The following is an 18800-nucleotide window of genomic DNA, read 5'->3' as shown; positions in this document are numbered from 1 at the left end:
ATATCCATCTAGCACTTCCTCCCTTTGACTTCCTTCCTGTACTTCACGATGCAGCTATAGTTCGTGACAGGAGGACCGGGAACATTCCATTCATATAAAAGGCAAATTTTTGTTATGAAATTCAGACGCAAATTCCTCACAAACCTCGGTATTTTTATGGTTCATACATTCGTCGGCATATCACGAATATAATATGCCTTCGATTTAATCATGCGCTTACACCGTAATATAAGTACCGTTTCCATCTTTTTAACCTCTCTACCTATGTGTGTGTGGACACCCACATAGAGATAGCAATCACATTTTTTTCCAGGGTCCACAATTTGATTCTCCCCGTCGTCAATTTATGACACGCCTTGTGAATTTGTCTGTTCCCCTTCCTACTAGTGTTTTCTGTTTACTGCCAACCCTCACTCCGACCTTAATTGAAATATTTAATAAATTTATTGATGACTGATTCTTTCTGTTCATTTTTGCTTTTTTTTTCACAAACATGTTATCTTTCGTTTTCTTTTTCCGTAAAAAATGGCTAAGGAGTGCAAGTTTAGGAACTGTGGGTGCAGCGAGACATTGAGGGGTATGAGGGAGGAGTTGGAGAGGTTGAGGGAGATAATTAGGATTCTCACAGAAGACAGGAAAGAAGGTAGGCCTACCCCAAACAATAAACAGGTTACAGCAGGTGTAAGAGAGTAATGGGAAGAAAAGGGGGAAATTGTAGAAGACAGGTGGTCTAATGTTCTAAAAGGAAAGAGATTGGAGGCTAAGGGCTCTGTTCAGGATCAGAATTCTTGATAGGGGTCTGTGAGAAATAGGTACGAGCCACTCCAGGTAGAGCAACAGAGGGCAGATGAGGAACAGGGAACTGTTGCTGAGATGAGTGGCAGAGAAGGAAGGGAAAAGGTGGGAAAGGGAAATATAGAGTAGAGGATAGGAAAAGACAGGAAGAACAGGGTCATGGGAGGGAGAAAAAGGAGGAAGTAGCTTCTGCAGCTATCAGGAAAGATAGAGCTAACCAGGACGGGAGGGGATCAAAGGATTAGGGTAGGGTTGAGGCTCTGCTCATGGGGAATTCCATTGTTAGACATGTGGGGAAAGTGTGTGGAGGAATGGGAACCAGGGTAGAGTCTTATCCAGTAATTAGGTTGAAGCAGATGCTGAGAAGAGTAGAAGAGAATGAGTAGGGGAAGGAGAAGGTGGTAGTGTTTTTTCTTGGTACCAACATCATAAGGCAAGCTGGTATAAGTACCAACATTGTTTAAGGGAGCAGAGATTGCTATCAGTTGAATACTGTGTAAGAGGGATATTGACTGGAGGGTAACTGGGTATTTAAATGAGACTATGGAGCGGGTATGTGGGAACTGGGAGTGAAATTTCTGTAGATCTTAATTTACGGATTGTCCCACGTCGTGCCACAATGGTTAAACTCACAAAGATCTGGCAGAACCGGGCATTATCCAAAACAGTGAGACTGAGATTCTTGGAATCACTGGTGTTCTCTGTTTTCCTGTACGGATGTGAGACCTTGACTGTGAAGGCTAGTGACAAGAACCGAATAGATGCCTTTGAGATGTGGTGTTGGAGGAGAATGCTCCGTATACCATGGACAGAAAGAAGAACAAATGCCCCCATTATAAAGAAGAAGTGTCGCATACTGTGTAGTTGTCACTAGTAATACATCCTTTCCTAAATCCTAGAAGAACTGAGCATCACAAAACGTTTATCTTCCCGCGTTAGTGAAAGTTACCTCCAGTTCCTGGGACACATTTTGAGGAGAGAAGGAGACAACTTAGAAAAGACCATTCTGCAAGGCAAAATTGAAGGCACCAGACCAAGAGGCAGAACAACAAGTAGATGGTTAGACCAAGCAAGGAAGATCACCGGTCTACCTCTTCACAATATCTTAAGAAGAGCTGAAGACCGCTCAGCATGGAAAAATCTCGTTAAGGATGTAGTTACTAATGAAGTGAAGAAATGAGGTCACGACGCTCAGCAATGAGTAAACCGACTGATAATGATGATGATTGGGTGGGTAGGAAATAGGGATCTGCGCTCAGATGGCCTTCACTTAAACTGCAATGGTGCGTATAAGTTAGGAAATTTGTTTGGAAGGGTAATAGGGAGGTATATTCAGGGAAGCAGGCTTGTCTAGGGAGCGGTGATAAGGGTACAGGTATATGGAAGTCAAGTAGGGATGACAAAAAAATGTTAATGTTGAACTGTAGAAGTACTCTAAAGAAAGGTGTTTTAATAAGTAATTTAATAGATATATATTTACCAGATATTGTAATAGGAGTTGAATGATGGCTGAGAAATGATATAATGGATGCAGAAATTTTCCCACAGAACTGTAGTGTGTATCGTCGAGATAGGATAGGAATGTCCGGAAGGGGAGAATTCATTCTGGTGAAAGAAGAATTTGTAAGCTACAAAGAGGTAAAAGATGAGAACCACGAAATTCTAGGTGTAAGACAATGATGTTTACAATAAGATACAAAAGTTGAAAACTAGAAAATCGGCTGGAATTGATCGGATTTCTGAGGACATACTAAAGACAATGAGATGGGATATAGTACCATATCTGAAGTACTTATTTGATTATTGTTTGGTTGAAGGAGCTATACCAAATGAATGGAGAGTTGCTTTAGTAGTCCCTATGTATAAAGGTAAGGGTGATTGACATAAAGCTGAAAATTACAGACCAGTTAGTTTGACATGCATTGTATGTACCTAGGCTTTGGGAAGGCATTCTTTTTGATTTTATTAGATATGTTTGCAAAATTAGTAACTGGTTCGATAGAAGGCAGTTCTGTTTTAGGAAAGATTATTCCACTGAAGATCAACATGTAGGATTCCAGCAAGATATAGCAGATATCTTGGATTCAGGAGGTCAAATGGACAGTAACATGATTGACCTGTCTAAAGCATTTGATACGGTGGATCATAGGAGACTACTGGAAAAATGAGTGCAACTGGTGACTGAATGGGATTCTATATTTCTAGAAAATAGATCTCAGAGAATTAGAATAGATGAAGCTTTATCTGACCCTGCAATAATTGAATTCCTCAAGGCAGATTTATTGGACATTTATGTTTTCTTATATACATAAATTATGAGAGTAAAGGGAGAGGTAAGGCATTTTGCAGATGTAGTTAGCCTATTCTGTACAGAGTAATAAATTACAAGATTGTATCCAACTGCAAAATTACCTCATTATAATTGTGAGATGGACAATAGGCAATGGTGTGATGATAAACGGGGTTAAAAGTCAAGTTGTAAGTTTCACAAATAGGAAAAGTCCTCTCACTTTTAATTACTGTGGTTGTGGGGTGGAAGTTCCTTTTGGGGATCATTGTAAGTATCTGGGTATTAATATAAGGAAAGATGTTCATTGGGGTAATCACATAAATGAGATTGTAAACAAAGGATACAGATCTCTGCACATGGTTGTGAGGGTGTTTTGGGGTTGTAGTAAAGATGTAAAGCAGAGGGCATATAAGTCCTAGGTAAGACCCCAACTAGAGTATGGTTCCAGTGTATGGGACCTTCACCAGGATTACCGGTACTTGATTTGAGAACTGGAAAAATCGAAAGAAAAGCAGCTCGATTTTTTCTGGGTGATTTCTGTCAAAAGAGCAGCGTTACAAAAATGTTGCAAAGTTTGGGCTGGGAAGAACTGGGAGAAAGAAGACGAGCTGCTCGGCTATGTGGTATGTTCCGATCTGTCAGCGGAGAAATGACGAGCAATGACATTAATAAACGAATAAGTTTTAGTGGTGTCTTTAAAAGTAGGAAATGTTGGAATTCAAGAGGACAAATTAGGGTAAATATTCTTTCATAGGAAGGGGAGTTAGGGACTGGAATAACTTACCAAGGGAGAAGTTCAATAAATTTTCAATGTCATTGAAATCGTTTATGAAAAAGCTAGGAAAAACAGATCGGGAATCTGCCACCTGGGCAGATCAGGATTGATTGATTGATTGACAGTTGTTGTTGTAAACATAAGCTATTCACCGATCCATACCGTCGAAATCAGCCTCTTCTGCTGACTGATGCAAATCATATTTATTCTTCAACAGTTTGTTTTAAGTGATTAAACTACATTAATAATTCCGGTTTTGTTTCGAAGTGGCAGGTATGTTGTTGTATAAGACGCGTATTAGCCAGTTGTGCAGCTTATCCGAGCCGAGAATTGTGTTGCGGAATTTCTTCATTGAGGAATTGTGATTTCTATCATTTTCCACCGTGTCCACAACCTCTAACATATTGTGGGTAATGTTCAAATTCAATAATTAACTTTTACGAAATTTATAGAACTCAATTGAGAACAGTAAGAAGTTAATACTAGTCTTTCGCAGTTTCAGCATCTACATATTTTTAATATTTAATGTTTTTATTTTTCTTAAATTTTATTTTTAATTAATCATTAAAAATGTATATGCATATAGCTAGCTTGCTTTTTGAATACTCCCAGCCTTTGCCTTGCAGGTGGCGGCAAGTCGTGTGCAGTAGCAATATATCGTATATGTAAATTGAGTGGAATGAGGATTTTTTCTGAAGAGCTACGCAGGTTAAGAAAAGCGGATGGTAGTTTCGGAAAAAAAATTACAATATGTAGTGTTTAATTTTTAATTATTGTGTTGCTGTGTTATTTACCTCTGTGTGCAATTTAATATTGACGCTGTGAGTGTTGAGTTGTTCTTTACACTATAGGCTGCGACATATGGTAGTAGTGTTCGAAATCTTGAGAGGTTTCCGTTTAGGATATCTGTAAAATTATCATGTGTAGAATTCTTATTATATCAGTGTTGTTATGGAGGTCTCCGTATCACATTATTACCACACAACAGCTATATTCGGTATTTACTTATGATGATTTAGTTAGGCTGCCTCTCTTTCGTAAGAATTTAGTGGCGTGTAAAAGATCTTCAGGGACGAGTGGTGGTGAGTCTGCATGGGTTCGAATCCCAGGATCAGCAGCCTGTAAAACGTTTCCGTGGTTTCCCCCATTTTATCAGTTAACCTTAATTAATGCTGCTGCATACCTAATCCTATCCTTTTCCCTTGGACTTGTTAGTGCAACATTAAACTACTGATAGGAATGGAAGAAAAATCTTCAGAAATAGGCTAAATTTTGGCTGTGGAAACTCTAAAAGTTAGTACGTGTAAAACCAATAATATATTAATAGAATAACCTGTGATGGCCAGAACAAGTAAACATGGCACACTTCCGTATAGTCCCCTACATTGAAATATAGTTGAAATATAGTTTTCTGAATAGATATGTGTTAACATAGAAATGTGTTCCCTGGCAATGCATATGCGTTGACTCAGTTTGCAACAGAAATGAAATTTGTATTACCTGTAGAAGGAATTGTAGTATTCATTGTTAGTGCAGTATGTTTACATTTACAGCAAAATATCACAAAGTGACCAGCAAAGGCTGCTATTTGCTGAAATGAATTCTGTGAGGCACTACTCGAGGCATTCAACACAGACAAGTTTCATACCCCTGGGGGAACAATAAAAACTGCTAAACATTTAAACCAATTATTTGACACGTAACTCCTTTTAACAGGCACTCTGGTAAACACCACCATGTTGTGCCATTAGACATGACATGCATAGAAAAATAAAGAAAGGACACTTAAGTATAGGTAGGTGACTTTGTTCGATGAAATGAGCTGATAGCAGAATTGTATAAATTTTTGTCTTCAGTTCAACAGATTCTTCTTCGTTTTCCATTTCCAGTCTTCTGGGTTGAACTGTGAATCAAGAACCTCCTCAGTTTTTTCTCTCTCCACCAGTCCGTTCCTTCCTCGAATATTTTTTTCTACTTTTACTCCTCTCTTCTCTGTACTTGCCTTCACCGTATACATTCACACCTTTCAGGGCATTTCCCGTTGTCTTTCTCCTATGATTTTTTTCCGTAAATACTCTCTTTGGAACTCTATTCTCTTCCATTCTCATGATGTGTCCATACCATTCCAGCTTACTGATCTCTATATTGCCTTTCAGTTCAGGGAATCCAATTCTCTCCCTGATTAATATGTTTCTGATTTTATCCCTTTATGTCTTCCCTATTATTTCTCTAAGGAACTTTATATTGGCCCCGTGGATTGTGCTTTTACGTGTTTTTCTTTTATGTTCTATGCACCTGCTGCATATGTCAAAATTGCATTCCTTTGGAACATCCCGGTTACAGACCATACATCTCACACATTGGTAAAACCTATTGGCTTGTTCAATTCTCTTTCCGATTTCTTGGTTTATTTTCCCATCTTCTGCAATTATTCTCCCCGAATAACTGAAGCTATCCATAACTTTTGATGGTCTTCCATTTCCTCCAATATTCGCTCTTCCTACTCTATCACCTCTCATAACTGCTACTATCGTACACTTTTCCACACTTATTTTCATTCCATATTCCTCTATCTCCTGATTCCATACAGTATCTTATTCTTGTACTTCCTTTTCGCCTTCTCCCCATATTACTGTCATTTGCAAAGAGTAAGACCTTTACCTCTTTGGTTCCCATTTTTTGTTGTATACTCTTGTGGATTTCATCTATGGATGTAATAAAGATTAGAGGGCATAAAACACATCCTTTTTGAGTCCTGTTTCTACTTTGAAGCAGTTTGTCTATCATAGTATTCATCCTACTTACTCACTTTTTGTTTATGGCTTTTATAATTGGTTCTTCTCCTCTCCCTGCCTTCTTTTTTTATCAATGCATCCAAGACTACTTGCTGTGGTACACTGATATATCCTTTCTCAATATCGATAAATATCATCACTAAATCCTGCCTAAATTCCAATCTGTTCTCCATCATATTCTTTAGTTCAACAGATTGAAAAACTTAAAATTATGGTTACACTGAGTATGGAGTACGACACTGTATGGAAGTGAAACACAGATTATAAATGGTGCCGAGAAAAACAGAGTTGAATCCTTTGAAAAGCCATGTTATAAGAAGATGTTGAAGATCAGATGGATAGAACTTGTCTCAGATTTAGAGGTAGTGAATCAGCTTAATGAGAGGAGAATGGTTTGACAGAATTTGAACCTAAGAAGTAAAAGTTTGATAGAACAAATCTCAAGGCACTGTGAACTTGTTCAGTTAGTTATGAAGCAAGTGCAAAATATAAAAATTTTAGGAAGATTCCAAGATATTGACCCGGGTGATCGGAGTGATATGCAAATGGAATAGTCACTGAATTTTCAAGAGGTTTTATGCAATTCGATCACAAGGGATGTACGCTAAATTTTTAACAAGGAAGGTCATCTTGCTATGGTTTCAGTTCCATATAAAACTGTATGTTATATAGCTGTGAATACGACATAATGTGTCATTTAAAGATAAAAATTTCGTTGTTCCGTATTGAAAGTATTAACGTTAAAATTGAATAATTGAAAAAGCGGTTCAACCTATTCAATACATAAGAGAAAGGAATATAGTGATTACATTCTTATTTAATAGTAATTAGAATTGGGACCGGTTTCGACCATAGTCCAGGTCATCGTCAGCCGATCAAAACATAAAAAACATGAAAAACAATGCATATGAAAAAGAAAAGGATTAAGTGAACTCTGGATCGGTATAAGATACAATATAAGATGATGATGGGGGTAGAAACTGTGAGTCACTTAAAAGAAAAAAGTGCGTAATTTTATGAATGGTAGTACGACACGCAATGATAATGTGTCATGTAAAACAAGGGGTCCTTTGACTGTGATCTAGATATCAACAGAATGGCTATGAACGTAGTATTAGTCATAGAAAACTTGAGGTCCTATAGGTATGATCACAATATCAACACTCATGTAACATTTTGAGTCTTTTTGGTATGATCATAAAATTGACAAATAAAATTACAAGCTTGTTGCTTAGCCTGTTGACAAAGAACATAAACAGTAGTGGCAACAATAAGGTAATATATTTTTCTGGCCTATGTTTTAGTGTAACATCATTGGAAATTTTCTACAACCCCAGTATCTTCTAACTACTTCAGTTGCAGTGTGAAATGAACATGGAAGTAAAGATCAAAGAGGAACCAGCCTGGCTTGAAGGAACAACGAGTGCATCACTTGTAAGTCTTATACCAGATAACTTTATAGAGGTCAAAATTTAACCCTTACTAGCCGAATAAGTTTGGCTGGGGCATAATTTACTATGTGCCTCCTCAGTATTAACACCAGAAGTCACCATTTTCTGCATGAGCATCTAGGCATAGTACGATTCTGTTTTGTTTCTTTTTCTGGGAATATGCCACAGCGCACTACACAAAGCTGCCAACCCTTAGGAACTAAAAACCACAGTATTGATGTGTATCTATGGGACAAAGTTGTGACAAAAACGTTGTTCATGGGACAAGGGAAGGGATTCTGATGGCATAAGCCACCAGATAAGGGCTGCCAAGCGGACAGTTGGCCTCTAGCATTTTGCAATGCCCCCAAACTATTACAAGGAATGATGTTAGGCTAGACAATGACATAGGGTAACGTGCACAAAGGGAATGGAAAAACAAACAATAAAACATAACACAATTTCAAGTGAATAACTTACCATACACGAGTGGAAACCAGGAAATGTGCTGAGTCTCATATCATGTAAGGAAAAGTCTGTGATCTTAGGGAACTATGGATAAAATCTGAGATTAAATAAAAATGGAAAACCTTTAAATAATTTGTTAAGTAACAATAATTTTACAATGTGAGAAAATTATTAAAGAGATGAAATAAAATAGAATAAACATAGTCTTCTTTAAAACAATACTGTTCCATTAATAAATAAAAATGGTGCACCAATACTTAGATTATTTTAACAAGTTTGTAGAATACATAAATTTAAATAAAATAACATTTTAATGAAGAATGAAATGTAGATTGGATTACTTTGAGTGACTTTTGACAGACCGCAGTGAAAGGATCTTTCACCCGCAATACCCACAGAAATATAGTTCTGCAATACATCACATGAAGTTAAAACATAAACATATTCTGACAAAAATATTTAACACAAGGCCCGCTCAAAATCAGAAAATTTTGACACAAAATTTAAACTGAAATCACAAACACAATCCAGTGGCTAAGAATATCAACAAATTTAAAACCCATAGTTAATAAGTTAGAGAACGAGGCAGTACTAGTAACCCAATGCATCAACACAACACGAGAGACAAACACAACCCCACATCAAGACAAAAACAATTCATTTTCACATTAACGTTGTCACGCAAGTACAATAGGAATGTGTCCCAAGATAAGACAACAGTGATGCAGTTACATAACTGGCAAGTCAGGATAAGACAACACAACAGTGTAAAGAAAAGATAAGAAACCCTAACATTAGATACCTTACAATAAGGGCTGTCCAAAGCTTCCAATTAATTGTTACAAGAACTACCACATTAGAATCTTACATCTATAATATTATAAAAGGAAGTGTTTGTCTGTCTGTCTGTGCGCAATGCCCAGCAAAATCTACAGCAGGTAGAGATCTGAAATTTTGAACATAGGTAGATGGAAAGGGGTCCGAATGCACCTCGAAGTCGGAATTTTCATTTTCGCTTTCGTTGGTGAGTTATGAACAAAAAACCATCAGAAAACGTGCATTGGGATATGACAATCCAACGTGCTGTCACCAAGATTAAATGCATAGAGTCGCTGTCGCTAGGCAACGTACATAGAGATAGGTAAAGAACACAATATTCAAGGAGCCATTGTACGTCCAGGACGTAGGAAGCTGTTTTTGGTCTTATATGGTGTGAGGGCATATGACGGTGTTGATGATGATTCGTCCGTCGGATCGGGACGTTAAGTCTTGAGCTATTCGAGAGGAGTGGCATATGTGCCGGCGCCGGGTTTCATGCTCTTCATTCTTGCTATCATATATCATGCCATTCATTTCTTTCAACAAGCAACTTTTATAAGAATTACCCGATGTTCTACACATTTACAAGTCAATCGACTACACGGCAGCGCTTCGAAAGACTTGGAGTCACCTGGAGTACCCTCGAACTTCTTAGAGCGGACGATTGTGGCACCAATTATCCTTCTTAAGAATAAGAATCCTGCCCTCTGCAATGAACAAGACTCTGAAACTTATGACTAATATTATTGAAGCCATTCTCATGATTGGGCATGCCGCGAGCGAAGTAATATTCATTCCTCGGATTCGAATAATTTCTTTGGATATACAGTTTAAGTTTAGATCTCTGCAGTGTTCAAAATAAAATATCTCTGTGTAATAATAAAGCAAGCATAATCTTCTTCTTCTTTTTACTAAATATAAAAATGGATGTATGTATGTGTGTGTGTGTAAATGACACATCTCCTCCTAAACCACTGGACCAATTTCATCCAAACTTGGTACACTTATGACTTTTTACTTGGAGACGAGCACTGTGGGGGTAAGCCATCCGTAGCTCCCTTAGGGGTGGGGGGTCAGGGGATGCGAGGTATAAAAATAATTGGAAAAAGTGCCGAATCCACAGTTTTCGGGGTTGCTGAGATGAACAGTGACACTCCCCATTTTTCAAATGTCAAAGTTCAGCTCCCTTTCGCATGGGGGCGGGGAGTGATATATAAAATTAAACGAAAATAGTGTCGAATACATAGTTTTCGGGGGTCGCCGAAGTGAATTGTATACTCTGGATTTTTAGTATCAGGAGACAAACAACGTGGGGGTATGAAAGCCCTGGAACCCTTAGGGGCGGGGGGGCGAGGGAGGTCAGATAAACAAATTAACGAAAATACTGTTGAATCCATACTTTTTGGGGTCGCTGAGATGAATATTGACACTCCGGAATTTTTTTAAAGTTCAAGTTCAACCCCCTTTGGGGTGGGGGCGAGGGGGAGTGATATATAAAATTAAACGAAAATAGTGTCGAATACATAGTTTTCGGGGTCGCCGAGGTGAATTGTACACTCCGGATTTTTAGTATCAGGAGACAAACAACGTGGGGGTAAGACAGCCCAGGAACCCTTAGGGGCAGGGGGTGGGGCGAAGGGCTGAGATATAAAAATCATCGAAAATAGTGTCGAATCCATACTTTTCGGGGTCACTGAGATGAACAGTGACACTCCGGAATTTTTTAAAGTCCAAGTTCAGCTCCCTTTCGCATGGGGGCGGGGGCAGTGATATATAAATTTAAACGAAGATAAAGTTAAATACATAGTTTTCGGGGGTCGCCGAAGTGAATTGTATACTCTGGATTTTTAGTATCAAGAGACAAACAACGTGGGGGTAAGAAAGTCCAGGAACCCTTAGGGGCGGGGGGGGCGAGTGGGGGTCAGATAAACAAATTAACGAAAATACTGTCGAATCCATACTTTTTGGGGTCGCTGAGATGAATATTGGCACTCCAGAATTTTTTTAAGTTCAACCCCCTTTGGGGTGGGGGCGAGGGGGAGTGATATATAAAATTAAACGAAAATAGTGTCGAATACATAGTTTTCGGGGTCGCCGAGGTGAATTGTACACTCCGGATTTTTAGTATCAGGAGACAAACAACGTGGGGGTAAGACAGCCCAGGAACCCTTAGGGGCAGGGGGTGGGGCGAAGGGCTGAGATATAAAAATCATCGAAAATAGTGTCGAATCCATACTTTTCGGGGTCACTGAGATGAACAGTGACACTCTGGAATTTTTTAAAGTCCAAGTTCAGCTCCCTTTCGCATGGGGGCGGGGGCAGTGATATATAAATTTAAACGAAGATAAAGTTAAAACATAGTTTTCGGGGGTCGCCGAAGTGAATTGTATACTCTGGATTTTTAGTATCAAGAGACAAACAACGTGGGGGTAAGAAAGCCCAGGAACCCTTAGTGGCGGGGGGGGCGGGGGGGGCGAGGGGGGGTCAGATAAACAAATTAACGAAAATACTGTCGAATCCATACTTTTTGGGGTCGCTGAGATGAATATTGACACTCCAGAATTTTTTTAAGTTCAACCCCCTTTGGGTTGGGGCGAGGGGGAGTGATATATAAAATTAAACGAAAATAGTGTCGAATACATAGTTTTCGGGGTTGCCGAGGTGAATTGTACACTCCGGATTTTTAGTATTAGGAGGCAAACCACGTGGGGTTTAGACAGCCCAGGAACCCTTAGGGGCAGTGGGGGGGGGGCGAGGGGCTGAGATATAAAAATCATCGAAAATGGTGTTGAATCCATACTTTTCAGGGTCGCTGAGATGAACAGTGACACTCCGGAATTTTTTAAAGTCCAAGTTCAGCCCCCTTCATGGTGGGGGGCGTTGGGAGAGTTATATATAGAAATAATAATGATATATAGAAATAATAGTGTCGAATACATAGTCGCTGAGATGAATAGTTACATTCCGATTTTTTTAAACTCAAAGTTTAGCCCCCTTTAGGGTAGGGGAAGGGGGAGTGAGATATAATAGTAATAGAATATACTGCCGAAGCCATAGTTTTCCGGGTCGTTGAGATGAATAGTAACATTCCGGATGTTTAAAGTCTAACTTCAGCCCCCTTTGGCATAGGGGGTGAGAAAGGGTGAAAAAATTAATTGTTAGAAATGACCGAGATAATGGACGTGTGTGTGTTCCAGTATGACTTTCAAGTATGACTTACTACCTGGAAAACGTACTGTGGGTGTAAGACGCCCCTAGAACCACTAGGGAAGCGGGTAAAATATTATCCACACTAATAAATGGAAGTCTGTACTATATATACTGTACTATATATATATATATATATATACATAAATTAAGGCATAAAAATGAAACCAGACGTAAATTAGTGAGACCATTCTAGGCATCTTCGAAATTTAAAACTTGGTACCAGACAACCTGATGACTTCAGGATCCCTAGAAAAATCTCAAATTGTCATAATTCTCTGAGGGGTACATGCTGGGAGTTTCAAACCTGCATAAGAACACAGTCGGTGATATTTATCGAGAACCTACAGGTATTTTGGGCCTAAAAGCTTCCTTAAAGTCCTGATTTTTAACCCACTCCCCCATATCAAGATAGCAGCACAATCTCCCAGACAAGTTAGAAAATTAAAATTTGGCAAAATTATAGCTTTTAGAATGTAACCGACAGAAAATTTACGAGATGTTTAAAAATTTTACTTTTTACCCCCGAAAAAATTATGAAATATGGAGGCAATTTTAATGACGGTGCAGCCCTTCCTTTCGATGTATTTCGTGGCTAATCGGTAAGTTGTATCTAAAAATGGATGGCACAATCTCCGTTCAATTTAGAATGAACTACAACTTCGCTCCTAGGACCTTTTGTCGTATCTCTATCCCTTATACATTATATTTTTCTCTATTTCTGGATTTACCTAAATTTTGCACTTTGTACACGTACAATTGATGGCTTGATTCACTTATAGGAAACATGGGATCATCGAATTCTACATGAATATTGGCCCACGCAGTAGCCATATGTGAGCCAAATTCTATGTTTGAAGCTGTCGCATAAGTATCTGAAAAGTAATGCACTGTGTGAAAATCTTACACAAATTTCACCCTGTTCAACGTTTCTAAAACATAATGAATTGTGGTAGACAAGTGCATCTGGCGTTATCACCACAACTCCACAACTCGCACTTTACATTGGAAACATCGTCTGCGGATCTCCTTAAGCTTTTTCTCGGATAACGCCAATTTACATGCAATTTAAAAATTATTATTCACTTCATGTACAGTAATTTACTTCGATATCCGTATACAATCTGGAATACCGTAGCGAAGCACGGGTACAATTGCTAGTATTTAATAAAACATAGGGATAAACCAAATTAACGTGAAATATAAATAAATTAATTATACGTAGTGATAATCAACATATATAAACCTAACCCATAATTACATACAATACCAAAAGTGAATTTAATATTGTATGAAAATAAATATACTGGTGATAATAAGAATAATATTTTTTTTAAACTGTGATAATTAGTGATTACGTAGCACATAGGTCGATACACGGTCATAATGGAGTCAAAACACATGGAATGATGTATCAATAAGTGAGATCCGAATGACAAAATGAAAATAATCATTGCTACGGACAATAAAACACAGCAACGTCACTCAGTAATATTAAAATAACCATAACACATGCCTCAAGGAAAAAATACCATGAAAGTCATGCCAAACAAGTGAAGAAATACATTTATATTAGAGGAGAAAAATGAAATTTAGAAAGGCCAAAAAAAAATTTTAAAATTACCGATCAAACAATAACATATCGATTGTAAGGCACCCTCTTGGAGCTTAAACGACTTACCAAAACAGAATTCTCACTACAAGAAGTACACCAAAATAAATACAAACACACATTACGATAAAATCACATAAACTGAAGAATTTCATAAAATGTGTACTTACATCGCAGCGAGATATCCAAGGCAACTTACCGTTATTGACCTATGTGACAGTAACACTCACAGAGAAGAATTAAAACAAATCAAATATTTACATGTGTTTTAAAATATTAACATTTAAAATAAAAATATGCAAAATCAATCCCCTGATGGGTTTTAATGCCCTGTTTTGACCGATCGTGGTTGATTTTTCCATCATATTAGACAAACAGAAGAACCCCATTGTAGGCAGCCCTGAAGATGGTTTTCTGTGGTTTCCCATTTTCACACGAGGCAAATGTTGGGGCTGTACCTTAATTAAGGCCACGGCCACTTCCTTCCTATTCCTAGGCCGTTCCTATCCCGTCATCGCCATAAGACCTATCTGTATCGGTGCGACATAAAACAAAAAAACAAAAAAAGACAAACACAAGTCAGACTTGGCCACAAGGTGTCCACTTCCAGCAGTTCTCACAACAGATTGTCACTTTCCATAGTAGCCCGTGCGGACTGGTAAAGTCTGGCGATCATCGTGCTCTATTGAGTTAAGTGTCAGTACACACTAGTAGTCCCACCATCCACAGACAGATGGCATCAGAGTACACTTTACAGTCCAGTACACATATTGCCGACTTAGAAATGCGAAGCGCTTCATGCATTTATCATATAAGATTAACCATGCCCAACAGACACGTGATTAAATTATGTCTCGTATAATTTTTAGATCCAAAATGAAAAATATTGACATGTCGTAATGCCACAGTTTACTAGGGAGATGGCAGTGCATTCTATGTGTAATATTGGCTTAAAGCTGAAACAATGTTTTGGGCTTGATATTGAAGGAACCATGGTTAGGCCAGTTAGTGACAAAGTTGTGATTAGCAGTGTCTCAATATTGAGGCTTGATGGCTATTCATGTGTTAAGTACCCATTGACTGACTGTCTATTGTTGATTGATTACTCCTGCTGGTTATTGAAATGGATTTCTGGAGAGTGTATGGTTACATATTTATTCTGAATGGTTTGGTAATGGAATCTTTGTGGGATAGACATAATTTTGTATCATATCCGCCAATTGCAGTGCTAGTAGTTGCCAAAGTGTTGGAAAATGTTGGGTGCTAGATTGAATTAGGTTATGATCAGTAGGTCCCTGGCTCTCGTAGAGAAAATATTTTTCCTCCAAAAGTACTTCCAGGGCAGATTTGCATCATATAAACTACTTTAAAATGACACAAATGTTGGCTGAATATGTAGTAAAATTCTGCCTTGGAAGTTTACCGTGAGTATAACTCATCTAAAGCAAACACTCTGATGAACGCGGAGATGCAGCGAAAAATTTTGGAGAAGATATGAGATGTTTCCATCATCCTTCCTTGCACTGTCTGTTACTAATCTAATCACAGTCCATTGCAATCTTCTGAGTGTGTGGCTTTCAGTTCAGTGGCGGCTCTTCATCTGATAGCTCAGAGGGTAAACTGATGACATACTAATTTCATGTCAGTGAGTGTGATTCAGGTTTGGTCTAGAGGTATTTGAAGAAGCTAAATTAACCCAGCATATGTCTGTAGTTTTATTGGCATGAAAGGGAAATCCTGCACATCATTCTGGCATCACAAATTCTTCGAAAACCTTGACAGTAGAAGAGAGATGTTCAATGAATAACTGTAACATGACAGTAATAATCTATTGCAAACACTGTGAACCGCTAATTTACAGATGACATATTACCCAATAGCTGCGTAAAGCTAAAATTCTGCAATTTATGAAGTCTATTCTCAGAATAAATGTGTGCTTCTTGAGTTCTGAGTTACAGGCATTCAGAAGAGAATGGTGTCTGAACATATCCAAGATGTGAGTGTACTGTTGTTCAAAACCTCTACCTTTAATATTTCTTGTTATATTCTGTGTCAGACTTCAACCTGGCATATGAGCACACTCCTGATGAACATACATCCATACATTATCATTATACACTGTTATGCCTTTCAGCGTTCAGTCTGCAAGCCTCTCTGAATTTTCTAAACGTCGCCACAATCCTCAATTTGCAACTACTGTTGTGGCCTCATTTAGTTCTATACCACTTATCTTTAAATCGTTAGAGACCGAGTCTAACCATCGTTGTCTTGGTCTACCTCTACTTCTCTTACCCTCCATAGCAGAGTCCATTATTCTCTTAGGTAACCTATCCTCCTCCGTTCACCTCACATGCCGGTTTATGCGTACAACTTCATCCATCGACTTCATTCCTAAATTAGCCTTTATCTCCTCATTCCGAGTACCCTCCTGCCATTGTTCTCACCGGTTTGTACCAGCAATCATTCTTGGCACTTTCTTGTTTGTTACTTCTAACTTATGAATAAGATATCCTGAGTCCACCCAGCTTTCGCTCCCGTAAAGCTAAGTTGGTCTGAAAACACCGATGTAAAGATAGTTTCGTCTGGGAGCTGACTTCCTTCTTACAGAATACTGTTAATCGCAACTGCGAGCTCACTGCATTAGCTTTACGACACCTTGATTCAATCTCACTTACTATATTACCATCCTGGGAGAACACACAGCCCAAATACTCGAAATTATCGACCTGTTCTAGCTTTGTATCACCAATCTGATATTTAATTCTGTTGAATTTCTTACCTACTGACATCGATTTAGTCTTCGAGAGGCTAATTTTCATACCATACTCATTGCACCTATTTTCAAGTTCCAAGATATTAGACTGCAGGCTTTCGGCACAATCTGCCATTAAGACGAAGTCGTCAGCATAGGCCAGACTGCTTACTACAATTCCACCTAACTGAATCCCTCCCTGCCATTTTATACCTTTCAGCAGATGATTCATGTAAACTACAAACAGCAAAGGTGAAAGATTACAACCTTTTCTAACCCCTGTAAGTACCCTGAACCAAGAACTCATTCTACCATCAATTCTCACTGAAGCCCAATTGTCAACATAAATGCCTTTGATTGCTTTTAATAATCTGCCTTTAATTCCATAGTCCCCCGGTATGGCGACCATCTTTTCCCTCGGTACCCTGTCATATGCTTTCTCTAGATCTACGAAACATAAACACAACTGCCTATTCCTCTCATAGCATTTTTCAATTATCTGGCGCATACTGAAAATCTGATCCTGACAGCCTCTCTGTGGTCTGAAACCACACTGGTTTTCATCCAGCTTCCTGTCAATGACTGATCGCACCCTCCCTTCCAAGATGCCAGTGAATACTTTGCCTGGTACACTATTCAATGAGATACCTCGATAGTTGTTGCAATCCTTCCTGTTCTCTTGCTTATGGATAGGTGCAATTACTGCTTTTGCCCAATCTGAAGTACCTTACCAACACTCCATGCTAATTTTACTATACTCTATGAAGCCATTTCATCCCTGCCTTCCCACTCTACTTTACCATTTCAGGTCTGATTTCATCTAATCCTGCTGCCTTATGACAATGAAGTTTATTTACCATCCTTTCCACTTCCTTAAGCATAATTTCACCATAATTTTCCTCCTCCCCATGAGCTTGGCTGTTCAGAAAACCACCAGGATGATTTCCTTTTACATTGAGAAGATGTTCAAAATATTCCCTCCACCTCTCCAGTGATTCACTGGGATCTATTATGAGTTCACCTGAATTACTCAAAACACTGTTGATTTCCTTTTTCCCCTCCCTTTCTAAGTTTCTTTATTACTGTCCAGAAAGGTTTCCCTGCTGCTTGACCTAGCCTTTCCAGGTTGTTACCAAAATCTTTCCATGACTTCCTTTTGGATTCAACAACTATTTGTTTCGCTCTGTTTCTTTCATCTACATACAAATCCCTGTCTGCCTTGGCCCTTGTTTGGTGCCATTTCTGATAAGCCTTCTTTTTCCGTTTACAGGCTGCTCTCACTTCATCATTCCACCAAGATGTTCGCCTTTTCCCATCTTTACACACAGTTGTTCCTAGGCATTCCCCTGATGTTTCTACTACAGCATCCCTGTATGCCACCCATTCACTTTCTATATCCTGAACCTGTTTACTGTCTACTGTTCGAAACTTCTCGCTAATCATAATCATGTACTTCTGTCTAATTTCCTTGTCCTGGAGATTTTCTACCTTATTTGTTTGCAGACAGACTTCACTTTCTCTACCCTAGGCCTAGTGATACTTAGTTCACTACGATCAGATAGTGGTCTACATCATTGAAAAATCCCTGGAAAACTCATACATTCCTAACAGATTTCCTGAATTCGAAGTCTGTTAAGATATAGTCTATTTTATGGATCTGGTACCCCTTGCCACCCATGTGTAGTGGTGAATAGCCTTATGCTTGAAGAATGTATTCGTAACAGCTAAACCCATACTAGCACAGAAGTCCAGCAAACGCTTCCCATTCCCATTAGCTTCCGTATCTTCACCACTTTTACCAATCACCCTTTTGTATCCTTCAGTTCTATTCCCAACTCTTGCATTGAAATCACCCGT

General features: G+C 38.6%; 1 protein-coding gene across 1 annotated transcript in view; it reads left to right on the top strand.

The window, feature by feature from the left end:
• The first annotated feature begins 4303 nt into the window (after positions 1–4303).
• The window catches only part of LOC136885368 (gastrula zinc finger protein XlCGF57.1-like), an 87223-nt gene continuing 72726 nt past the window's right edge, over positions 4304–18800 (top strand). The window contains exons 1-2 of the mRNA XM_067157880.2: positions 4304–4328; positions 7960–8089. Coding sequence (XP_067013981.1) covers positions 8024–8089 — 66 coding nt within the window. The 5' untranslated portion in view covers positions 4304–4328; positions 7960–8023. The remainder of the gene's footprint in view (positions 4329–7959; positions 8090–18800) is intronic.

The sequence above is a fragment of the Anabrus simplex genome, chromosome 14, assembly GCF_040414725.1.
Source record: "Anabrus simplex isolate iqAnaSimp1 chromosome 14, ASM4041472v1, whole genome shotgun sequence".
Classification (NCBI taxonomy): Eukaryota; Metazoa; Arthropoda; class Insecta; order Orthoptera; family Tettigoniidae; genus Anabrus; species Anabrus simplex.
This window is presented reverse-complemented; position numbering and strand designations above follow the sequence as displayed.